This window comes from Phytophthora cinnamomi, assembly GCF_018691715.1.
Source record: "Phytophthora cinnamomi strain GKB4 chromosome Unknown Contig55, whole genome shotgun sequence".
Classification (NCBI taxonomy): domain Eukaryota; phylum Oomycota; class Peronosporomycetes; order Peronosporales; family Peronosporaceae; genus Phytophthora; species Phytophthora cinnamomi.
In genome coordinates, this window is record NW_027150988.1 from 100,139 (window position 1) to 117,944 (window position 17,806).

General features: G+C 50.9%; 1 protein-coding gene across 1 annotated transcript; it reads right to left on the minus strand.

Moving 5' to 3' along the window:
- Positions 1 to 10,013: 10,013 nt before the first annotated feature.
- On the minus strand, positions 10,014 to 11,642 carry IUM83_12772 (uncharacterized protein; the record flags this gene model as incomplete). The annotated part of the gene is made up of 2 exons (XM_067937416.1): positions 10,014 to 11,552; positions 11,634 to 11,642. The coding sequence occupies 2 exons, from the start codon at positions 11,640 to 11,642 to the stop codon at positions 10,014 to 10,016; spliced, it is 1,548 nt and encodes a 515-aa protein (XP_067788068.1).
- Positions 11,643 to 17,806: the final 6,164 nt, after the last annotated feature.

Here is a 17,806-nt window from a genome sequence, read left to right on the forward strand (position 1 = left end):
TTTCAGGTGCTCCTGTCAGGCCCACCTCTGGCCTGCTGAGCAAGCAAGCCAGAGCGATGCGGCGCAAAGGCTCTGGCTTGCTTGCTAGCGGCCAGAGGCTTGAAGTTCCTGTGGCAGCTACCCGAGAGGGTCAGCCGTCACAGTGAACATGCATTTTGTAGGAAAAACATGAAAAAGAAACATGGAACATACATTTAGTAGAAAAGAAATGAAAAGAAAACAAAAAGACGCAGGGTAGCACATAGTCAAGGAAAACCCCAGAAATACGCAAAGAGAGCCCTGTGCTCGCGTAGGAGCACAGCGAGGCATGCATGTTAGGCTAGCAGTAGCAATTCAGTATTAAATAAACCGTCTACCCCGCACATCGACCACAACTACCGCGCTTCTCGACAGGACCAACACTCGCACCCACTTCAACGACAAACACTCTTCGGGCCCAACGCGACATCTGGTAGCACTTGCGGGGGGAAGGCTCGCTGCTGCACGGCACTCAAGGGGAGGCTTTTTCAGCTTGAGGTGTAAGTGTCACGCCAGCGTGACCAACCCAGCTGTTGGGGAGACTTTGGTACATTAATAGGGCAACCTATTATTGTACGCTGACCGTGGGAAATAACTGGAGGGCAGCCGTGGTGCAAATTTGTTTTGCATCTGGCCCCGGTGACAGCCCATTTGCCTAAGTAGCTACTGTTCTCAAAAGACTGCACCGCATATAAATCGAGCAATATAAGTCTCGCAGCCGGTTAGTCAGTTTTTGTTCTTGGTAGCCCGGCACAGCAAAATTTTGACGAAGCGAAGACCAGGACGACAACCGTCACCGCTCGACCTCTCACGTGTCATCGACCTCTCCAAAGGCATCGAAGAAGTCCAAGACCTCCCACAGTGCATAACTCGTCCAATTTTAGGAAGTAGCGTAGGCTATTTTCTTTAACAGGTTTTCTCTTTTACTTTCTGTTAGTCCGTGCCCCTAAAAGTAGATTGCTCCCACTTGTATCAAGTTTCAAGGGTGAACACACAAAGTACGAAGTTTTCGCGTGTTCAAGATGGCGGATCCGGCCCAACTCATGCATAGTATGTTGGTGGCCATGGAGAAGCAGACAGAATTGATCGACGAGCTGCGCAAGTCAAGGCAGCTGTCGCAACTAAAGCTGGATGGGATAAAAATGCCCAGCTACGGGGGGACGCTCAAGGAATCGTTCCAACTATACCGGGAGCAGGTGGAGCAGTACTTTTTAGCTAAGGGCATATACTGGAAGGATAGTAAGTTGAGTGGACGCATTTTGGCTGTGTTAGCGGGATCGCTGAAGTATGGAGCCGCGCAGTGGTACATCGTCAAGAAGGACGATGTGAAGAGTGTGGAAGACTTCTTTTAGAAGCTGGAGGAAGAGTTCGTGCCTCCGGATCTGCAAGAACGTCTTCGGGACCAGATGAATGACTTGAAGGAGCGTCAGTGTCGAGACCTGCCCGATTATATCAGCAAGTTCAGGCACTTGTGCGAACTGGACAAGATCATGTATTTCTTGCGTGGTCTGCCGTCAAGTATTCGGGAGGAAGTCCAGTATCGCAGGAGTGCAACGTTGACCGACGCTATTACCGTAGCGCTCGACTATGACCGGTCTCACGCGCATCGTGGACGCTCGGATGGAGCACGCGACAGACCGAGGTACCGATCGTACGACAACAGACGATCGAAGAGCAACAACGATGGACCAGCGCCGATGGAGATCGACAACGTAAGGGTACCGTCGAAGGAGGAATGTATGCGCCGAAACCTGTGTTTCCGGTGCGGGAGTAGCGCCCATCGGGCTCGTCAATGTCCGATACAGCCGCAGCAGACGCAAATGGCTAAGCGGAATGTGCCGAAGTACAACAACTCGGGCAGTAATCAAGGGCGTAAGCCGAGGATGAACATGGTCCTCGAGGATGACGAACAGGTGGATACTGTCGTCATGGATCGCGTGACTATGAGTGTGGCTGACATCCAGGAACAAGCGGATGAGTTACAGGCATTCATGGACAAGGCACGTGTACAAGTGGAAGAGACTGTCACTGCAGCGTCAGAAATGACGGAAGATGCTGGCTCGTGTGGACTGCAGCCAGTTGAAGAACCGAGTTTGCACGCGATGCAACCGGAATTGGAGTCTGGTGTGTGCGGATCGCCGCCAGAGCAGGAAGCTGAGTTGCATGAGAAGCAGCCAGTGAAGTTGGTTCAGCAAGGATCGCAACCAACAAGTACAACGGAGACCTTGAAGGTGAACGCAGTGAAGTCCGAACGTACGAGTAACCTTTTCATCAGGAAGGGTCGCATCAATGGCAGAGATGTCCGAATTCTGTTGGACACGGGTGCAAGCACGAACATGATTATGCCAGGTTTGGCTAGTAATGTGCTTCTGTCAAGACGACTTCAAGCTCAGCGCTTTGATGGCACGTTGACACCGGCGACGGATGTCAAACACGTGGAAGCGCCAGTGAGCATGGATGGGTACTTCTTTCCAGCGATCGAGTTCGTGGAATGGAAGTTGCCGGAGTCGCACGACGTCATTTTGGGGAAACCGTGGTTTAAGGACTACAACCCTCAAGTGGATTGGCAAAAGGAGGAGGTTGTCATACCTGACCGGATGCAATTCATCGACGTCGATGCACCGTCGTTCTCGCACAACTTGAAGGAAGGCGAATATGAGCAGGTGTTTCGGGTGAAGATACAACTTGTGCCCGAAGTGGAAGGAATTCCAGAACCGATCTTCAACGTAGTCGGTAAGGAGTTCAAGGATGTGTTTCCGGAGCAATTACCAGACGGATTGCCTCCGATGCGTGAAGTCAACTTTGAAGTGACGTTGAAGAAGGGGGCTCAACCAAGCTCTCGTGCACCGTTCCGCATGTCGAAGATGGAACAGGATGCTTTCGAAGAATTTGTCAAAGTCAAGTTGAAGGAAGGATGGATTGAAGTGTCGAACTCGCCGTGGGTTTCGATCATTTTCGCTATCCCGAAGAAGGACCCAGTCACAGGTCAAATGCCGAAAAGGGCTGAATGGTTGCGTAGCGGTAATTTGAAGATTCCGTTGCGTTGGGTGTTCGACTACCGCTATCTCAACAGCGTGACTGTCATTGCCAAGATCCCGTTGCCATTAATCGAGGAGTTGTTCGATAAGATGGTAGGTTGTGTCATCTACACGTTGACCGACCTTGCGCAGGGATATCATCAAATGCTGGTGGTGAAGGCAAGCCGTCCGTACACTGCGTTTCGAACACACAAGGAAACGTATCAGTGGTGTGTAGCGCCCATGGGAGCGGCTGGAATACCAGGGACATGGTCCAGGCTCATGCACAAGCTGTTCGACAAGTACGAATTTGTCGTCGTGTATCTCGATGACATCTGCGTCTTCTCGAAGAGTATGGAGGAGCATGTGGAGCATCTGCGTGCAGTATGTATGCTACTGCGTCGCGAGAAGCTTTTTGCGCACATGGCAAAGTGTTCGTATGGTCAGTCCGAAGTGGCTTTCCTAGGACATGTTGTCTCGCAGGCAGGAGTAAGCGTTGATTCGCGTAAAACGGAAGCGATAGCCAAGTATCCGACTCCGACGAATCGAAAGGAGTTGTTGAGTTTCTTGGGTTTGGCAGGATATTATCGCAGATTTATCTGTGATTTTGCCGAGATTGCTCGTCCCTTGAGGGATTTGACGAAGGGAGATGCCCCATGGAATTGGACGAAGCCTGTGGAGGACGCGTATTTGCATCTCAAGCTCGCACTTCAGCAAGCGCCTACGCTGAAGTTGCCGGACTTTGAGCGACCGTTTATCGTGACGACGGACGCGTCAGGACATTGTATTGGTGGAGTTCTGTCACAGAAGTATGACGGAGCAGATCATCCGATTGCCTTCTATTCGAAGAAGTTGGATAAACATGAGCGTGGATGGCCTATGCATGAGAAGGAGCTACTAGCTATCAAAGTGGCTACGGAGAAGTGGAGACACTATCTGCATGGACGCCTATTCGACGTCTACACGGATAACGCAGCGTGTTCGTGGATGTTGCATCACCCACGAGTGTCACCCAAGATGGCTCGCTTTTTAACGCACTTTTCGCGATACACGTTTACTTTGCATCATGTGCGAGGTAAGATGAACGTTGTAGCGGATGCGCTCTCACAGCCTCCACCGGATGGACTGGAAGACGAAGAGGAGAAAGAAGCACCTCTTCCGGATGTGACGTATGCGGTTCATGACTGCGACCACGAATGCGCGAAGAATGCCGCACCAGTTCATGACCACCGTATTAAGTCTGCAGTGTTGCGCAACTTGTCAACGGATGATACTCACCTGTTACTCGACGATGTCAACTTACGGGGGGAGGGTCGCCCGATTGGCGTAGCACAGCAGCAAGTCAACAGCGTCGACTATCATTTTGTAAGTCCGCACTTGGCCCCTGAGACGAAGAGAGTGTTTCAGGAAGGATACGAATCAGACCCTGCTTTCAAGCAACAGTGGTCTAATGGAGCAGGAAAGGAGAAGTTCGTCAAGCACAATGGGCTTCTGTTTTTCAAACAGACGAAAGGCGAAACTGTCTACCGACTTTGTGTGCCGAAGGTAAAAGAGCTTCGCACAAATGTCATGATCGAATTTCATGATGGAAAGACGTCCGCGCATCCTGGAAGTCGACGTACGTACCTGAAAGCAGCGCAATGGTACCACTGGCCGACTATGGACCGCGACGTAAGGGAATACGTTCGCACATGTGAGACTTGTGCACGATGGAAGTCCAGTAGCCAGAAGAAGAAAGGATTACTGATGCCGATACCAGTGCCAAAGGAAAGCTGGGAAGTGGTGTCAATGGATTTCATCACGGGTTTGCCAGTGTCGGAAGGGTTTGATGCAATACTAGTTGCAGTGGACAAGTTGTCCAAGCGAGCGAAGTATGCACCAACGTATTCGACAGCTGACGCGAAGGACACGGCTAAAGTGTTCATCGATGCAGTTGTTCGGCATCACGGATTGCCGAAGGTCATCATCAGTGATCGCGACTCGAAGTTCATCTCGGACTTTTGGAAGTCATTGATGAAGTTGATGGGTATCAAACTCAGCATGACAACTGCGCACCGAGCTCAGGCAGATGGCCAGACAGAGCGCCAGAACCTCGTGCTCGAAGATGCATTGAGATGTATGATCTCGTATCACGGTGACGATTGGGTTAAGCACCTAGGGACTATCGAATATGCGCATTCGACCCTCGTCAACGCGTCTACGAAGATCGCGCCATTCGAACTTGACACAGGACGTAAGGTGTCAAACATTGTGGCAGAGGAGATGAAAGACCTGCTGCAATCGGAGAATGATGTGACGCTCGCGGAGTTCGCGAAGAACTTTGCGAAGGAGCGACAGGAGATCGTAGAACGTGCTCAGAAGAAGTTGGAAGAAGCTCAAGCAAGACAAAAGGAGTACTACGATCGCAAGCGCATACAAGTTGTCTTTAAAAGAGGTGACTTAGTGCTGCTCGACACGAAGAACTTACCGCTGAAAACCGTAAACAAGAACACGGAATTGAAGAAAGCGAAATTAGCGGCTAAGAAGGTTGGACCGTTCGTGATTGAACGTATGGTGAACGACAACGTGGCGAAGTTGATACTTCCGCGCACGATGAAACGTCCTAATCCGACATTCAACGTGGAGTTACTGACCCATTACCAAACGAACCGTGAGGATTTTTCGAATCGACCGATTCCGAAGGCTGTACCTCTAATCGTGGACGAGGACACTGGAGAAGAACTCTACATTGTGGAGAAGCTGCTCAAGAAACGAACTAGACGTCGCAAACGTCAATGGCTCGTGAAGTGGCATGGGTTGCCGGAGCATGAGGCAACCTGGGAAAGCGAAGCGCAGATCAAGCACGTTTCGCATTGGCGTCAACTCCTGGATGAGTATCGACTCCGCCAACGCGAAGTCAACCAGGTGCTCCTGTCAGGCCCACCTCTGGCCTGCTGAGCAAGCAAGCCAGAGCGATGCGGCGCAAAGGCTCTGGCTTGCTTGCTAGCGGCCAGAGGCTTGAAGTTCCTGTGGCAGCTACCCGAGAGGGTCAGCCGTCACAGTGAACATGCATTTTGTAGGAAAAACATGAAAAAGAAACATGGAACATACATTTAGTAGAAAAGAAATGAAAAGAAAACAAAAAGACGCAGGGTAGCACATAGTCAAGGAAAACCCCAGAAATACGCAAAGAGAGCCCTGTGCTCGCGTAGGAGCACAGCGAGGCATGCATGTTAGGCTAGCAGTAGCAATTCAGTATTAAATAAACCGTCTACCCCGCACATCGACCACAACTACCGCGCTTCTCGACAGGACCAACACTCGCACCCACTTCAACGACAAACACTCTTCGGGCCCAACGCGACAGCTCCTGAACGAGACGTGGACCGAGATAACCGTCGGAGAAGTAGTACAAGGCAGAGGGCAAGAACGTGTACATGATGGACACGGATCTGGCGCTGCTGGCGGCGCCTGAGCTGAAGGAGGCGGTGCAGCTGTTAGCTTAGGAGGAGGGCGTCTTCAAGCACGTGTTCTCTTCGGCGTGAGGCAAGGTCATGACAGCCGACCTCTTCAACGCGAGCACCTACTGAACAGGGCGGCGGCGCGTGTAAGGTATCCTAGTCGATAAATACAGTTGACCTTGCACACCGCAGTGCAAGTGCGGTAGCATAATAAAGCGACGTTTCTATGATCGACTGGTTGCTTGCCTTTCTTTCATTTATCAGGGTGATGACACTCTGCTCACTCGTACGAGGTTCTGTTCATAGTGATCTGACATAGGCGCCGTGGCCGAGCGCAATGTGAGCCAAACTTACTCTCTTTTGCGTTTGCTGAGCAAGGTGGGCGGCTCCTTTGGGGTCAGCGGTGATGTTTGCGACCACAATCATCAATTTCGGGATCGCCCATTCACGCCAACACAAGAGGCACTGGCAGAAACAGTGTCGCTTGGAATCAGAACTTACTTCATGGTACAATCCAGAGATTCTCCGTGCTGTAGCACGGCTTAGTATTCGACCTTGTTCTATAGATTGTATCTTCGCGTCTATGGCAACAAGAAATCCCATCCAGCATAGCATCCCATCTGTCAAGTTGTCAACAGTTGCATGTCAACCGTATATGTATTGAATACTTTGTAGCCGCTTTCGATCCTTACGAGACGAGATTGAGCAGCTTGGTAAAGCACTTAATCTGCTGTTGTATATCACAATAGCCCAGGGGCGTCGTGTGGCACGGCAAGATGCGCTGTGTCTGCTACTGCGCTGCCTCACTGATCCCTGTCGCTTGAAGAATATCGAGGAATAGTTTGGGCGCCGGGAATATGTTCTGTGCTCGGCGGTCAACGTGACGATCACGCTGGTCTACGAATAGGTCAAAAGGAAGATGGCGTTCGACAAGCGCATAGTCGACAGGTATCATCGTCGCTCTGCAGACGCAATCTTTGAGAAGGTCAGCCGCTTATCAAACTGCATCGGTTTTATTGATGAGACTATTCGCCCGATCTGCCGGCCGACTTGGTATCAGGAGCAAGCGTACAATGGGCATAAGAAGGTTCAATGCATCAAATTCCAGATCGTCACGCTCGCAAACGGATTGACAGTATCGCTAGTGGCTCCGATTGTAGGTCGGCGGGATGATGCATACAAGCTACGACAGAGCGAAATGAAGCAGAAGATGACTCGCCATCCTGGTTACGTGATATAAGGCAATCAAGGTTATCCGCTTCGCACTTGGCTCGAAACTTCGTTGGCTAGTCCTGCGCCTACACCACGGCAACCTCGCTTTAATCGAGACTGAGTAGAGCTCGAATTGCAGTGGAGTGTGGGCGGTGCTATACTGGAAGTTTTTCGAGTTGAAACGTAGCATGACAGTGTTTAAGTCGCCGCTGGGGCAGATGTACGTTGTCACCGCGTTTTTTGTCAACTGTCTATCCTGCGTCCGGCGTCGAAATCAAACTACCAAGTATTTCCGATGCCAATTGCCATCCCTGGTAATCTTTCTATCTGATCTGACTACGGATGGCCGTTGATGAATCGCAGTTCAGCTCCGGCGAGGAAGTCATTTTGTTTTAGGATGAATCCGCCCTATCTAAGCGATGAAGACAGCGAGAGCGGCACAAGCCGTGACGCAAGCAGTCATGACGTTGGATTAGAAGAAGTCAGCGACGATGAGGGTGTAGGAGAGAGCAGCGACGAAGGCAACAACACACGCAACAGCGATGATATCGGAAGCAGTGAGGCTTACGCTGAGCTTGAAGGCAGTAGCGATATCAATTAGGAATATTGAGACGTCAAGTACGACAACTTCAGCATTAAAAATAAATAGTCTACGCTACGGCTTCTCGGTATTGTTTGGCATCCAATGGGCGCCTTCCATAACCATTCTAAAAGTGTTTTATGGAATCAATTTTAATGCCGGGGTTAGGTGACGTAGATTAGCCGATCTCACACTCTGTGCGAAAACGAACTTCCAAAACCTCACTAAAATCGTTTAATCTGGTCGTGTTCAAATGCCTCATATTAGTACAAAAGCAGGTGTAAATGTACCACGTAACTCGGACAAAATTTCGAATTCGTCAACAGATTTTGAGATCTTCAGAAGACGCGATGTTCGCGTGTCATTTGGCCTTCAGGCGGGAAGCGCACCATGCGTGGGGCGGGGGCGTTGCTAGCGATATCGTCGCACATGCGAACGCGAGACCGCCTAGCTGCGGCGCTCAAAGAGCTCCGGAGAAGGCTTCATGAGCAATTGGTGCTCCATGAACGACGCCGGTTGCTGCGGGTGCGTCACTATGCCACACTTAACTGCATTCCAGATCCAAGTGAGTCGGATTGGATGAAGCTGTGGCAGCACGGCTCTGATGCCAACTTCATCCATTTTACAAGTTTAGATCGGTTTGTAATTTTCGCCCTGGTTGCTGATTTCACGCTGAATGAGCTAACCCCACTGGTTTCCTCTGTAATCGTTTCTAGAACCTCATTTCGTGCCCTGTTAAGGCAGTTTTCAGGGTTTTACAACTTGCCAGGGTTCAGTCCAAAGGGAGGACGCCCTCCCCGGTTTAAGTTCAAGCACCAAGCTCTTGCTGTAATACTCGTCTTCTATGTTGACTCTCTTCATGCAAAAATGGCGTGCATGTTTTTTGGCGCGCCACCGGCGACTCTGAGTCGCGTCCTCAATGCAGCCGAGGTGGCACTTGGTAGCGCCTTGAACAGCTTCCGACCGGCGCGTATCTCGTGGCCATCTCCAACTCGGCAGCGCGCACTCGCCAAACTTACAGCTCTTCGAGAGCCTCTGCTTCAATTCACGTGGGGGTTTATAGACGGGAAAAACCTGAAGGTATTGAGAGCATATTTCTTGTCGACTACTCCTAGTTTACTCAGGTTTTACTCATTTTGTGGTTTGGGGCAGGTTCTGCAACCAGCGGATCCAGACGTTCAAAACGCCTTCTACAACGGGTGGCTGCACGACGTCTTCGTGACCGGAACACTCTGTTTTGGTGCCGATGGGCTCATTGTCTGGGCACGACACAATTGCCCGGGCAGCTGGAACGATGCCGAGAATTGCGTGGAGTTTCGAGAGAACCTCATGAATCCAGATCTTTGCCCAGACATGAGGTATGGCGTTGTTGCTGACAGCGCTTTCCCTTGCTCCGGTCACATGACAGGACGAATCCTAACACCACTGAAGGAGGGCGATTTGGGCCGGCTGATTCCTTCTGTGCGGGAATCTGCACAAATTTTGTCTGCAGCGATCACTTCAATTCGTCAAGCAGCAGAATGGGGAATGGGGTCAGTTGAGAAAGTTTACAAGAGGCTTCTGCTGCCTCTACCCCCCGACAAGAGCAAGCGCGCATTGCGTCTCGACAACCTGTTCAGGCTGTCTAACTTTCGCGTGCGATCACTAGAAATAAGCCAGATACGAACAACATTTTTTACGGAATTGACGATAACCAGTAACTAGTTTTTTTAAACGAAAACAACGCAGTTGATGTCAAAGTCCTCTTCACTTCTTTTGCATGGATGAAAACAAGAGCATCATCTCTTTGTGGCGGTTCTTGGCTTCCTCTCGGTCGAGCTCGAGTCGCTGATCGTAGCGACGTCGGTTCTCTTCGCGCTCTTGCTGCCATTGCTCCGCCTTCAGCTTTTGGGCGGCACTTTCCACCTTGTAGCGCTCCTCGCGTTCAGCTTTAGCGGCGTCGAGCTCTCGCTGTCGCCGACTCTCTGCTGTCTCGTGTTCTTCACGGCGGACGCGGTCTCGTTCGTCTCGGTCACCCTTCTCGGCTTCCAAACGCTCGCGTCGTTCTTCGCGGCGCCGCTTCTCCTCCGCCGCCTCTTTCCGGTCCGAGTCCTCCCGAAGCAGCAACATCATCTCCATTATGTCGCTGCGACCTGATTGCTGCATCTGCTCCACGTTGGTTAGGCTTTTTTCGAGCTCGCTCAACTTACGAGCAGTTCGGACACGTTTCGTCTTGCCGTATGTGTTTTCTGCTGACAGCGCTGTTGCCTCGCTCGCTGATCGCTTTGCGAACTGGGTGATGTTGTCTCGGAAGACACATAGATCCTGGCCGCCTAAGCGAGCGGACAAGGCCGACTTCTTCGGGTTTGCCTGCTTCTCTCTGGCGTCAGCTGCAGCTTTGGATGGATCACGCCGAAGGGGCTCTCGCGAAGGGCTTGTTACCGTCGGGAGGTGACCGACTATAGATCCCTTGGGTCTTCCTGTCGGTTTTCGGGATGGTGCGCTGGTCGGCGTCGACGGTGTTCGCGTTAGATCTACCGGAGGACCTGCTGTGGTCGCAGAAGCACCTGGGGTCAAGGCACCGCAAACCCCGCCTGTAGATGCCTCGTCGTGTACGACCTGGTCGGACTTCTCTTCACTGTCGTCTTCTCCGGCAGACGACTCGTCGGAGAGATCCAACTCGGTGGCTAACGCCGCATCAATGGTGGAGCCGTCTCGACGGGTGATTATACCAGAAACGGAGGGCAGTATTTTCATCTGTCCGTCATCAGGTTCTTGAGCGACACCCACAGGTCCGTGTTGAACATCGCCGTCTTGCAAATTGCCCTCTACCAGCAGTGAGTCTCCGTCAGCTTCCTCCTCGCTTGAGGACACATCGTCTCCATTCGATCCACGCTGGGACCTTCCTGCGTTCCCCATCTGCTTCATTGTACGATCAGCCTCGGCACGAACGGCCTCGGACACACGCTGCAGGAGTTCGGCGTCGTCAGCACCGTCGTCAAGACCATCATCCATAGTGTTCACGGATGTATGCTCGTCCATCTCTCGCTTCGCGGCTTTTGCCAACGCGATGTGAACTGGCATTTTGGCTTTGCCCGTTGGCTTGGCTGTCCCCGCCAGGTCCTTAAACTTGCGCTTGAGCGAGTCAGCATCTCGTTCAGGCCAGGTTTTTGGGCGTTTGAAGTCGTACACCCGCTTGACCCGCTCCCAGTCGTTTCCACCGAGCGGCTTGAGCTGCTTCACAATCAGACAAAGCGTAATAATCTCATGGTGACTGTAATTCCTGTAGCCTGTTTGTCTACCCTTCTGCAGGTACGACGCAACCACACGCACATCATGTTAGCAGCAAGACCATATCTACCGGCCACACAATGCGAGTCGACCGACCCTCCCCATCTTCTGCCTCGGCCGCAAAATCCAGAATGCACGCAGTCAAATCATTTGAAATGTGTATAGAACGATATCTGGCCGACTGTCATACAAAGACTAAGTAATATGCACCGCTGGTCTCAATACAAAGTTCAAGTAATTTGCACTGAACTGCTGGCCGTTCGCAACAACGAGCACGAGCTCCTCCTCAGAGGTGTTGCAGGTGGCGGTGCTGGCAGCCCCACCATCCACAGCGACAGATAAACCAAAGCTGGTCGCCGTAGGAAACGGTGACTTCCTCGCCCGGAAGAGTATCGCGGCGAGACACCGCCACAATCGTGAGATTGCCCCCGACTTGCACCTCTTCAAAGCGGCAGTTAGGATTGCAGTGGTGATTGAGGAAGCGCATTTTTCCCCCACACCACAAGGCGTCCAACACAACGCTTCTCCCATCAGTAGCTGGAGTCTCGAGCAGAATTCGATAGCTGTTGTCCATCTGGCCTCGACTCGGTGCCTCATCCAGCCCCATAAAGTATCCAAAATATCGACCGATGATCTGTCCGCGAGGAATGAAGCCCAGCGTCGTGATTCCATATTCTTCGAGTCGCCGATTCCAGATAAGGAGTAGATTGGGATTCTCTTGCAGGGCGTTGCCACACTCACCCTTGAACGCACAATTGGACTTCGTACAAAACCGGTTGTTGAGCGCGTTGCTGCAGGTTAGCGCGCAGCATCGCTGGGGGCATTTGCAGCGTGGTGCTTCTGGAATCGTCTTGAACGTCCATTTCTCCGCATTTGAATGGTTTTGGATTGGGTCCACGTACGTCGGCCAAGCCGCGGGCAACCAGTCGACAACAAGTGTTTTGGTTTTCCCCGAAGGCTGAGCCTGGGAGCTGTTGGAGGAACCTGGTGAGCCAGGTAACGACTGGGTCAGCGTTTCCTATGAGCTTCTCTCATCATCACGGGAAGCACGCGGCGTAGTTACTCCAGATAAATGGGTCTCCACAGATAGACGTCGGGTGCAGTCGGATGGGTACCCGGACTGCGTCGACCACGACGCAACCGTGGGGGCATACGAGCTGTCGTCCTCGCTGCTCTCTCCGTCGTTGTCTCCAGCATGAATCGGACCCCGAGCAGGCCCCTCCTCCATCTGCGCACACGAAGGCGCCGAGACGCGTGTGGCCGGATGTATTCCAACGACTCCGGCTGCCGGTGAGGGATCCGACTGCGATGGGGAGGGCGTGAAAGACTTGTCAGCACGCGGCGATTTCGACTGCTTCTTGGAGCTAGCGACGCAAGGTGATAGGCCGGCCTCACTGCTTGTTCTCTTGTTGGGCGCGGACAGGATCATTGAGCTATCAAAAAGAAACAGTTAGCTCGGTCCACAACAAATCAATAGCTACTGACACACCTCGTGATGTCTTCTTCTCGGCTAATTCGAAAGTGAGCGCCAGGCTGAAAGCGCGAGGATTTTCGCGCCTCCAGAAGATCGCAAATTTCAAACTAGTTGTTAAATCGGGTGGTTGAAGTTGCCACATCAGGACCGCATCAAACTAAAACTAAAACTAAAAGGGGGAATTGTTTAATCTACTAAAACAGATAGTCGATCAAACAATTCGGTTTAATGAGGTCGTTTAATGCGACTTTTAATGCCGAGGTTAGGGTTGCATAAAACTGTTTTAGGAGGGTTATGGAAGGCGCCCAATGGTTGCTTCATACGTTTGGCGCAGCTGTTGTCGCGAGTCGCTTTGTCGGACCGGTTTTAGGGCCGTCCGCCGCTGTATGGGAGTAGTAAACGCTACCTGTAGGTTGTTAAAAACTCGGGTCGAAGCCCACAATTAAGCAAAAAAATGCAAAACTGTTTTTTTTTCTTCTTAGTGACCTGTGTGGTCCAAAGCTAAATCACGACTGACTGGCGAAAGCAGCCCTCCGCTACTTCTGGCTCGCAACCCCTTCTCAACCTTGCGCTCCTCTTGTATAGGGGGTACCCATCCTCCGGCACACCCCATCCGCACTTCTGAGTCGTAGGCTATTATAGTCTAACGAACACATACAAATGACTCCTGTCCGCGAAGTCCCACCTAGACACCAGGGACCTCCACGACTGTGGGACTACCGCTCAGCAGTGGGATTAGTGTCGGCAGCTTCGCCAGGTCCAGGTCCGGGACCCGCAGCTCTTGGTACCACGTCTCCATCGTCAGGCACTCGCCTGAACCCATCCCGGGATGGAACGGTCCGAGCCAACACCGATGGGGTAGGAACCGTTCCGGCCCGGGACATCCTCCCCGACTGGCGCTCGGCGTCCTCGACGAGCTTCGCCTCCGCAGTTTACCGCTCGTGTCGCCCGCATAGCTCGGCGCGCTGCTTCCAGTCCGCTCCGACTTCGCACTTGCACTAGGGCCGCGTCATCCGCCAGAACGATTCACTCAACCATTCGGCTTGCTCTTGTTCCTCGAGGGCTCGGCGCCATGCTGGATAACCTACATACGCCATAGTCAGAGGCGTACACTCGCCACCAGACGCCTCATACCAAGCCCAGAAGCGGCTCACCACGCTGCTGAACCGTTCACTAGCAGGAGCCAGCGGTTCGCAGTCACCGCACCCTCCACAGAGGTGTTCGTCAGGTCGACAAGCGAGAAGTCGGCGGCCGCGATCAGAGCCAGCCCACCCGGCAACGGTTGCCGGAGGATAACACGATGGCGGTGGCCGTCAAGGCTTGACGGCCACCGCCATCGTGTTATCCTCCCACAGTTCGCACTCTGCAACTGCCACGTCGTTTACGAGCTCGCAATCCACGTTAGGTGTCACACAAACCGAAGCGAAGATCCGAAGCTTGAGGGCGCAGTGGCGGGCGCCCGTCGAACACTTGAGAGGAAGATTGGAAGTTGAAAAGTGATTGATTGAACGGTTAATTTGCCGCTGCACAACCAGTAGTTCTTGGCAACCTGGACACGCAAACAAGTATCCAGGTCCCATCCTAAAGTCTATCAATCTCAGATCCTAATTCTATCCTGATCTACCAATGAGAATATACTAATCCAAAACGTAGCTTGATCCAAATATGCGACTCGCGTCCTATAATCAAAAGTTCGGCTCGAAAACTTGATTCTTGCACATCCCAAGGATTTTTAGCCAATGAGGTCGCATGAAACTCCATGTTTATGCGTCCCATAACCATGAATATTCTTGATATTGACCAGTAGGATAGCATGTAACGAATATAAACCATGCAATGTTTTATTACGTTGTACAGCGTAAACAGAAAGGTGTGCATTAGCAATTGACGTGGGAGTCCTCTGCCATCTCATTGGCAGACGGACGTCCACGTCACATGACCTCCCTTCCAAGAAGACCCCGCTATTTCGAAGCTGGCTTTCTCTTCTTTGTTTCCCAGTACTTGTCAATGAGACCTGGAATCTGATTCAGGTTCTCTACTGGTTCCCACGTTGCTTCTTCGCGTGATTCACCAAGCCACCAAATCCGGTATTGGCGTTTCTTCTTCTTGTTACGATGACCAATGACTTCGCGCACAAGTTGATCTTCCGTACCGTCCTTCAAAATCACTTTATTCACACTTTGGCTCCGTGATTCATCACTGCGATACGGCTTGAGCAATGAGGTGTGAAATACGGGATGCAACTTGAGACCCTTTGATAACTGCAGCTCGTATGAGTCACGATGAATTTGTTTCACAACCGAATAAGGTCCAATAAACCGCGGTGCGAGCTTCTTCGACTGTGCGAAGCCTTTATGACGAATGTCCAAGTTTCGTCCATCTAGGAGTACCATATCTTCAGGTTTGAAGTCTTGAGCAAGCCTGTTCTTGTCGTAGTAAGACTTCATACGAGTTTGAGCTTCACTCATTGCATCTTGTGCCATCTTCAAAATTGCATCTTGCTTGAGCAAAAATTCTTGCGCCGATTTGTGCAACTGTTCAAATTCCGGGTCCCTAGCCACATCATCTGGCAAATAGTGTAACGGGGTTACACGCACCAGTGGCTACAAGCCACTGGTGAATTTAACAGATAGGTTATCTGTTAAAAGTTTTAGATACTTCCTCACCTTGGTGTAAGACACACCAATGGATACATTGAAGTGAACCACCACAATGAGTGGTCCACACATACTCAAAGATCCTATTGGTAGAAAGCAGCATCTTTCTACCAATTAGAGACGTGAGCCAGCCGCTGTCAACCCCTTTCATAGATGATAAACAGTTTTAGCAGTTCTAGGAGGAAGATCAATTTACAAACAAATACAGTTCTCATTTTACCTAATCTAAGTCACTTGTAATCCTATCTTACTTAACTTATATTTGTGTATTCAAATATAATTAACCTAAGTAATTACTAAGTACTTACGCTTCCTCATACACGTTGCGCAACGTGTAAGCTAAAGTAGTGAGTCAAGTTAGACCCACTACATATAGGGCACATAACCCAGATCAGCCTCAAACGGTGACATACCGATTGAGGAATGAACGCGTCTATTGTACGCGAATTCAGCGAGATACAAATAATCATCCCAGTCATTTTGGAATGGGTTCACAACACCCTGAAGATAGTCTTCAATAAACCGATTAGTACGTTCGGTCTTACCATCAGTCTGTTGGCGAATGGCAGACGACAGATTGTGGGTCATCTCCAAAGTCTTGATCACTTCTTGCCAGAACTTGGACGTAAATTTGGAGTCTCTGTCTGAAATGATCGATTTCGGCACGCCATGGTCTTTCACATAATTGACCATGAATAGCGCAGTAGTCTCTTCTGCTGTCGCATTCGTATTGGTTGCGATGAACTTTGCACGCTTCGTCATCCGGTCCACAATAACCATAATGGCGTCTTTTCCGGTTTCCGTGCTCGGCAGTGCAAACATAAAGTCCATCGACACATCAACCCATCTACCTCCTGGAATCTCTAAAGACTGTAGTAATCCGGGCGGCTTCGTTTGGCGTGCCTTATTTCGCTGACAACGTTCACACGTGTTGACATAGCGTTGAATGTATTTCGACATCTTGGGCCAGTAATACTTTTTCTGGACACCCAAGTATGTCTTAAAGTATCCGGGGTGACCTGCCGTGACCACATCGTGGTTTTAACAAATAACACGGTTCTTCAGATCTTCATTATCCGGAATTACCAGTCGAGCATTTTCATCATCTCTTGTTGGGTAAAATAGTAATCCATTCTTCACAGAGTAGCGTGGTACCTCTTTACCACTAGAAATACTCTGCAACAACTCCTGAACTCTCCGGTCGATAGAGTACAGTTGTTTGGCCGAGTGCGTCACAGTCGCACTTGGCGTTTGGATACTAGTAACAATTTCACGGTTTCGAGCAGCTTCGATGAGCTCACTGAGACTAACCTGAGCGGCTTTATGCTCAAAGAGTGGGTTTCGGGACATTGCATCCGACACTTGGTTACTTTCTCCTGGAATCCACTTAAACTGCGGTTGGAATTCAGCGAGCTCGTTAAACCAGCGCGCAACACGACGATTGGGTGTCTTTTGCGTCAATATAGTCTCGATGCTCTTGTGGTCTGTCTCCACGGTAAATGGGCGATCGAGAAGGTAAACTCTCCACACACGAAGGGCATGCATGATAGCCAGTAACACCTGCTCACGAACAGGGTAGTTGAGTTCCGCTGGTTTCATTTTGCATCCTGTGTATGCAATCGGATGCTCCAACCCTCCCTCGTTTTGAAACAAGACTCCCCCTATGGCAAAATTCGAGGCATCCATACGAATACCGAACGGTTTGTCGAAATCAGGAAGTTGTAGTACAGGAGGGGTGGAGAGACGGCGTTTGAGTTCATGGAAGCATTCCAACTGTGTAACGTTTCCTTTGGGCGTAAACCCTTAGTACTTTCGTGCAGTGGGCCTGCAAATTGTGCGAAGTCGGCGCAAAAACGCGAGACGTAGACCGTCGTACCTAAGAAACTTTCCATTTGTTTCTTGGTACGTGGAATCGGCCAGTCGCTGATTACGCGCACTTTGTCAGGGTCCATTCGAACACCATGACGACCCACAAAGTCACCGAGACAGGGGATTTCTTCGACGCAGAACTGACACTTCGACAATTTTACGTACAATTGCTGTTCTTGACACCGTTGAAGCACTCTGTCCAACGCGTCGACATGCACCTGCACGTCCTTGTCTTGCGTAAAAACGTAGATGTCGTCAAAATAGATGCG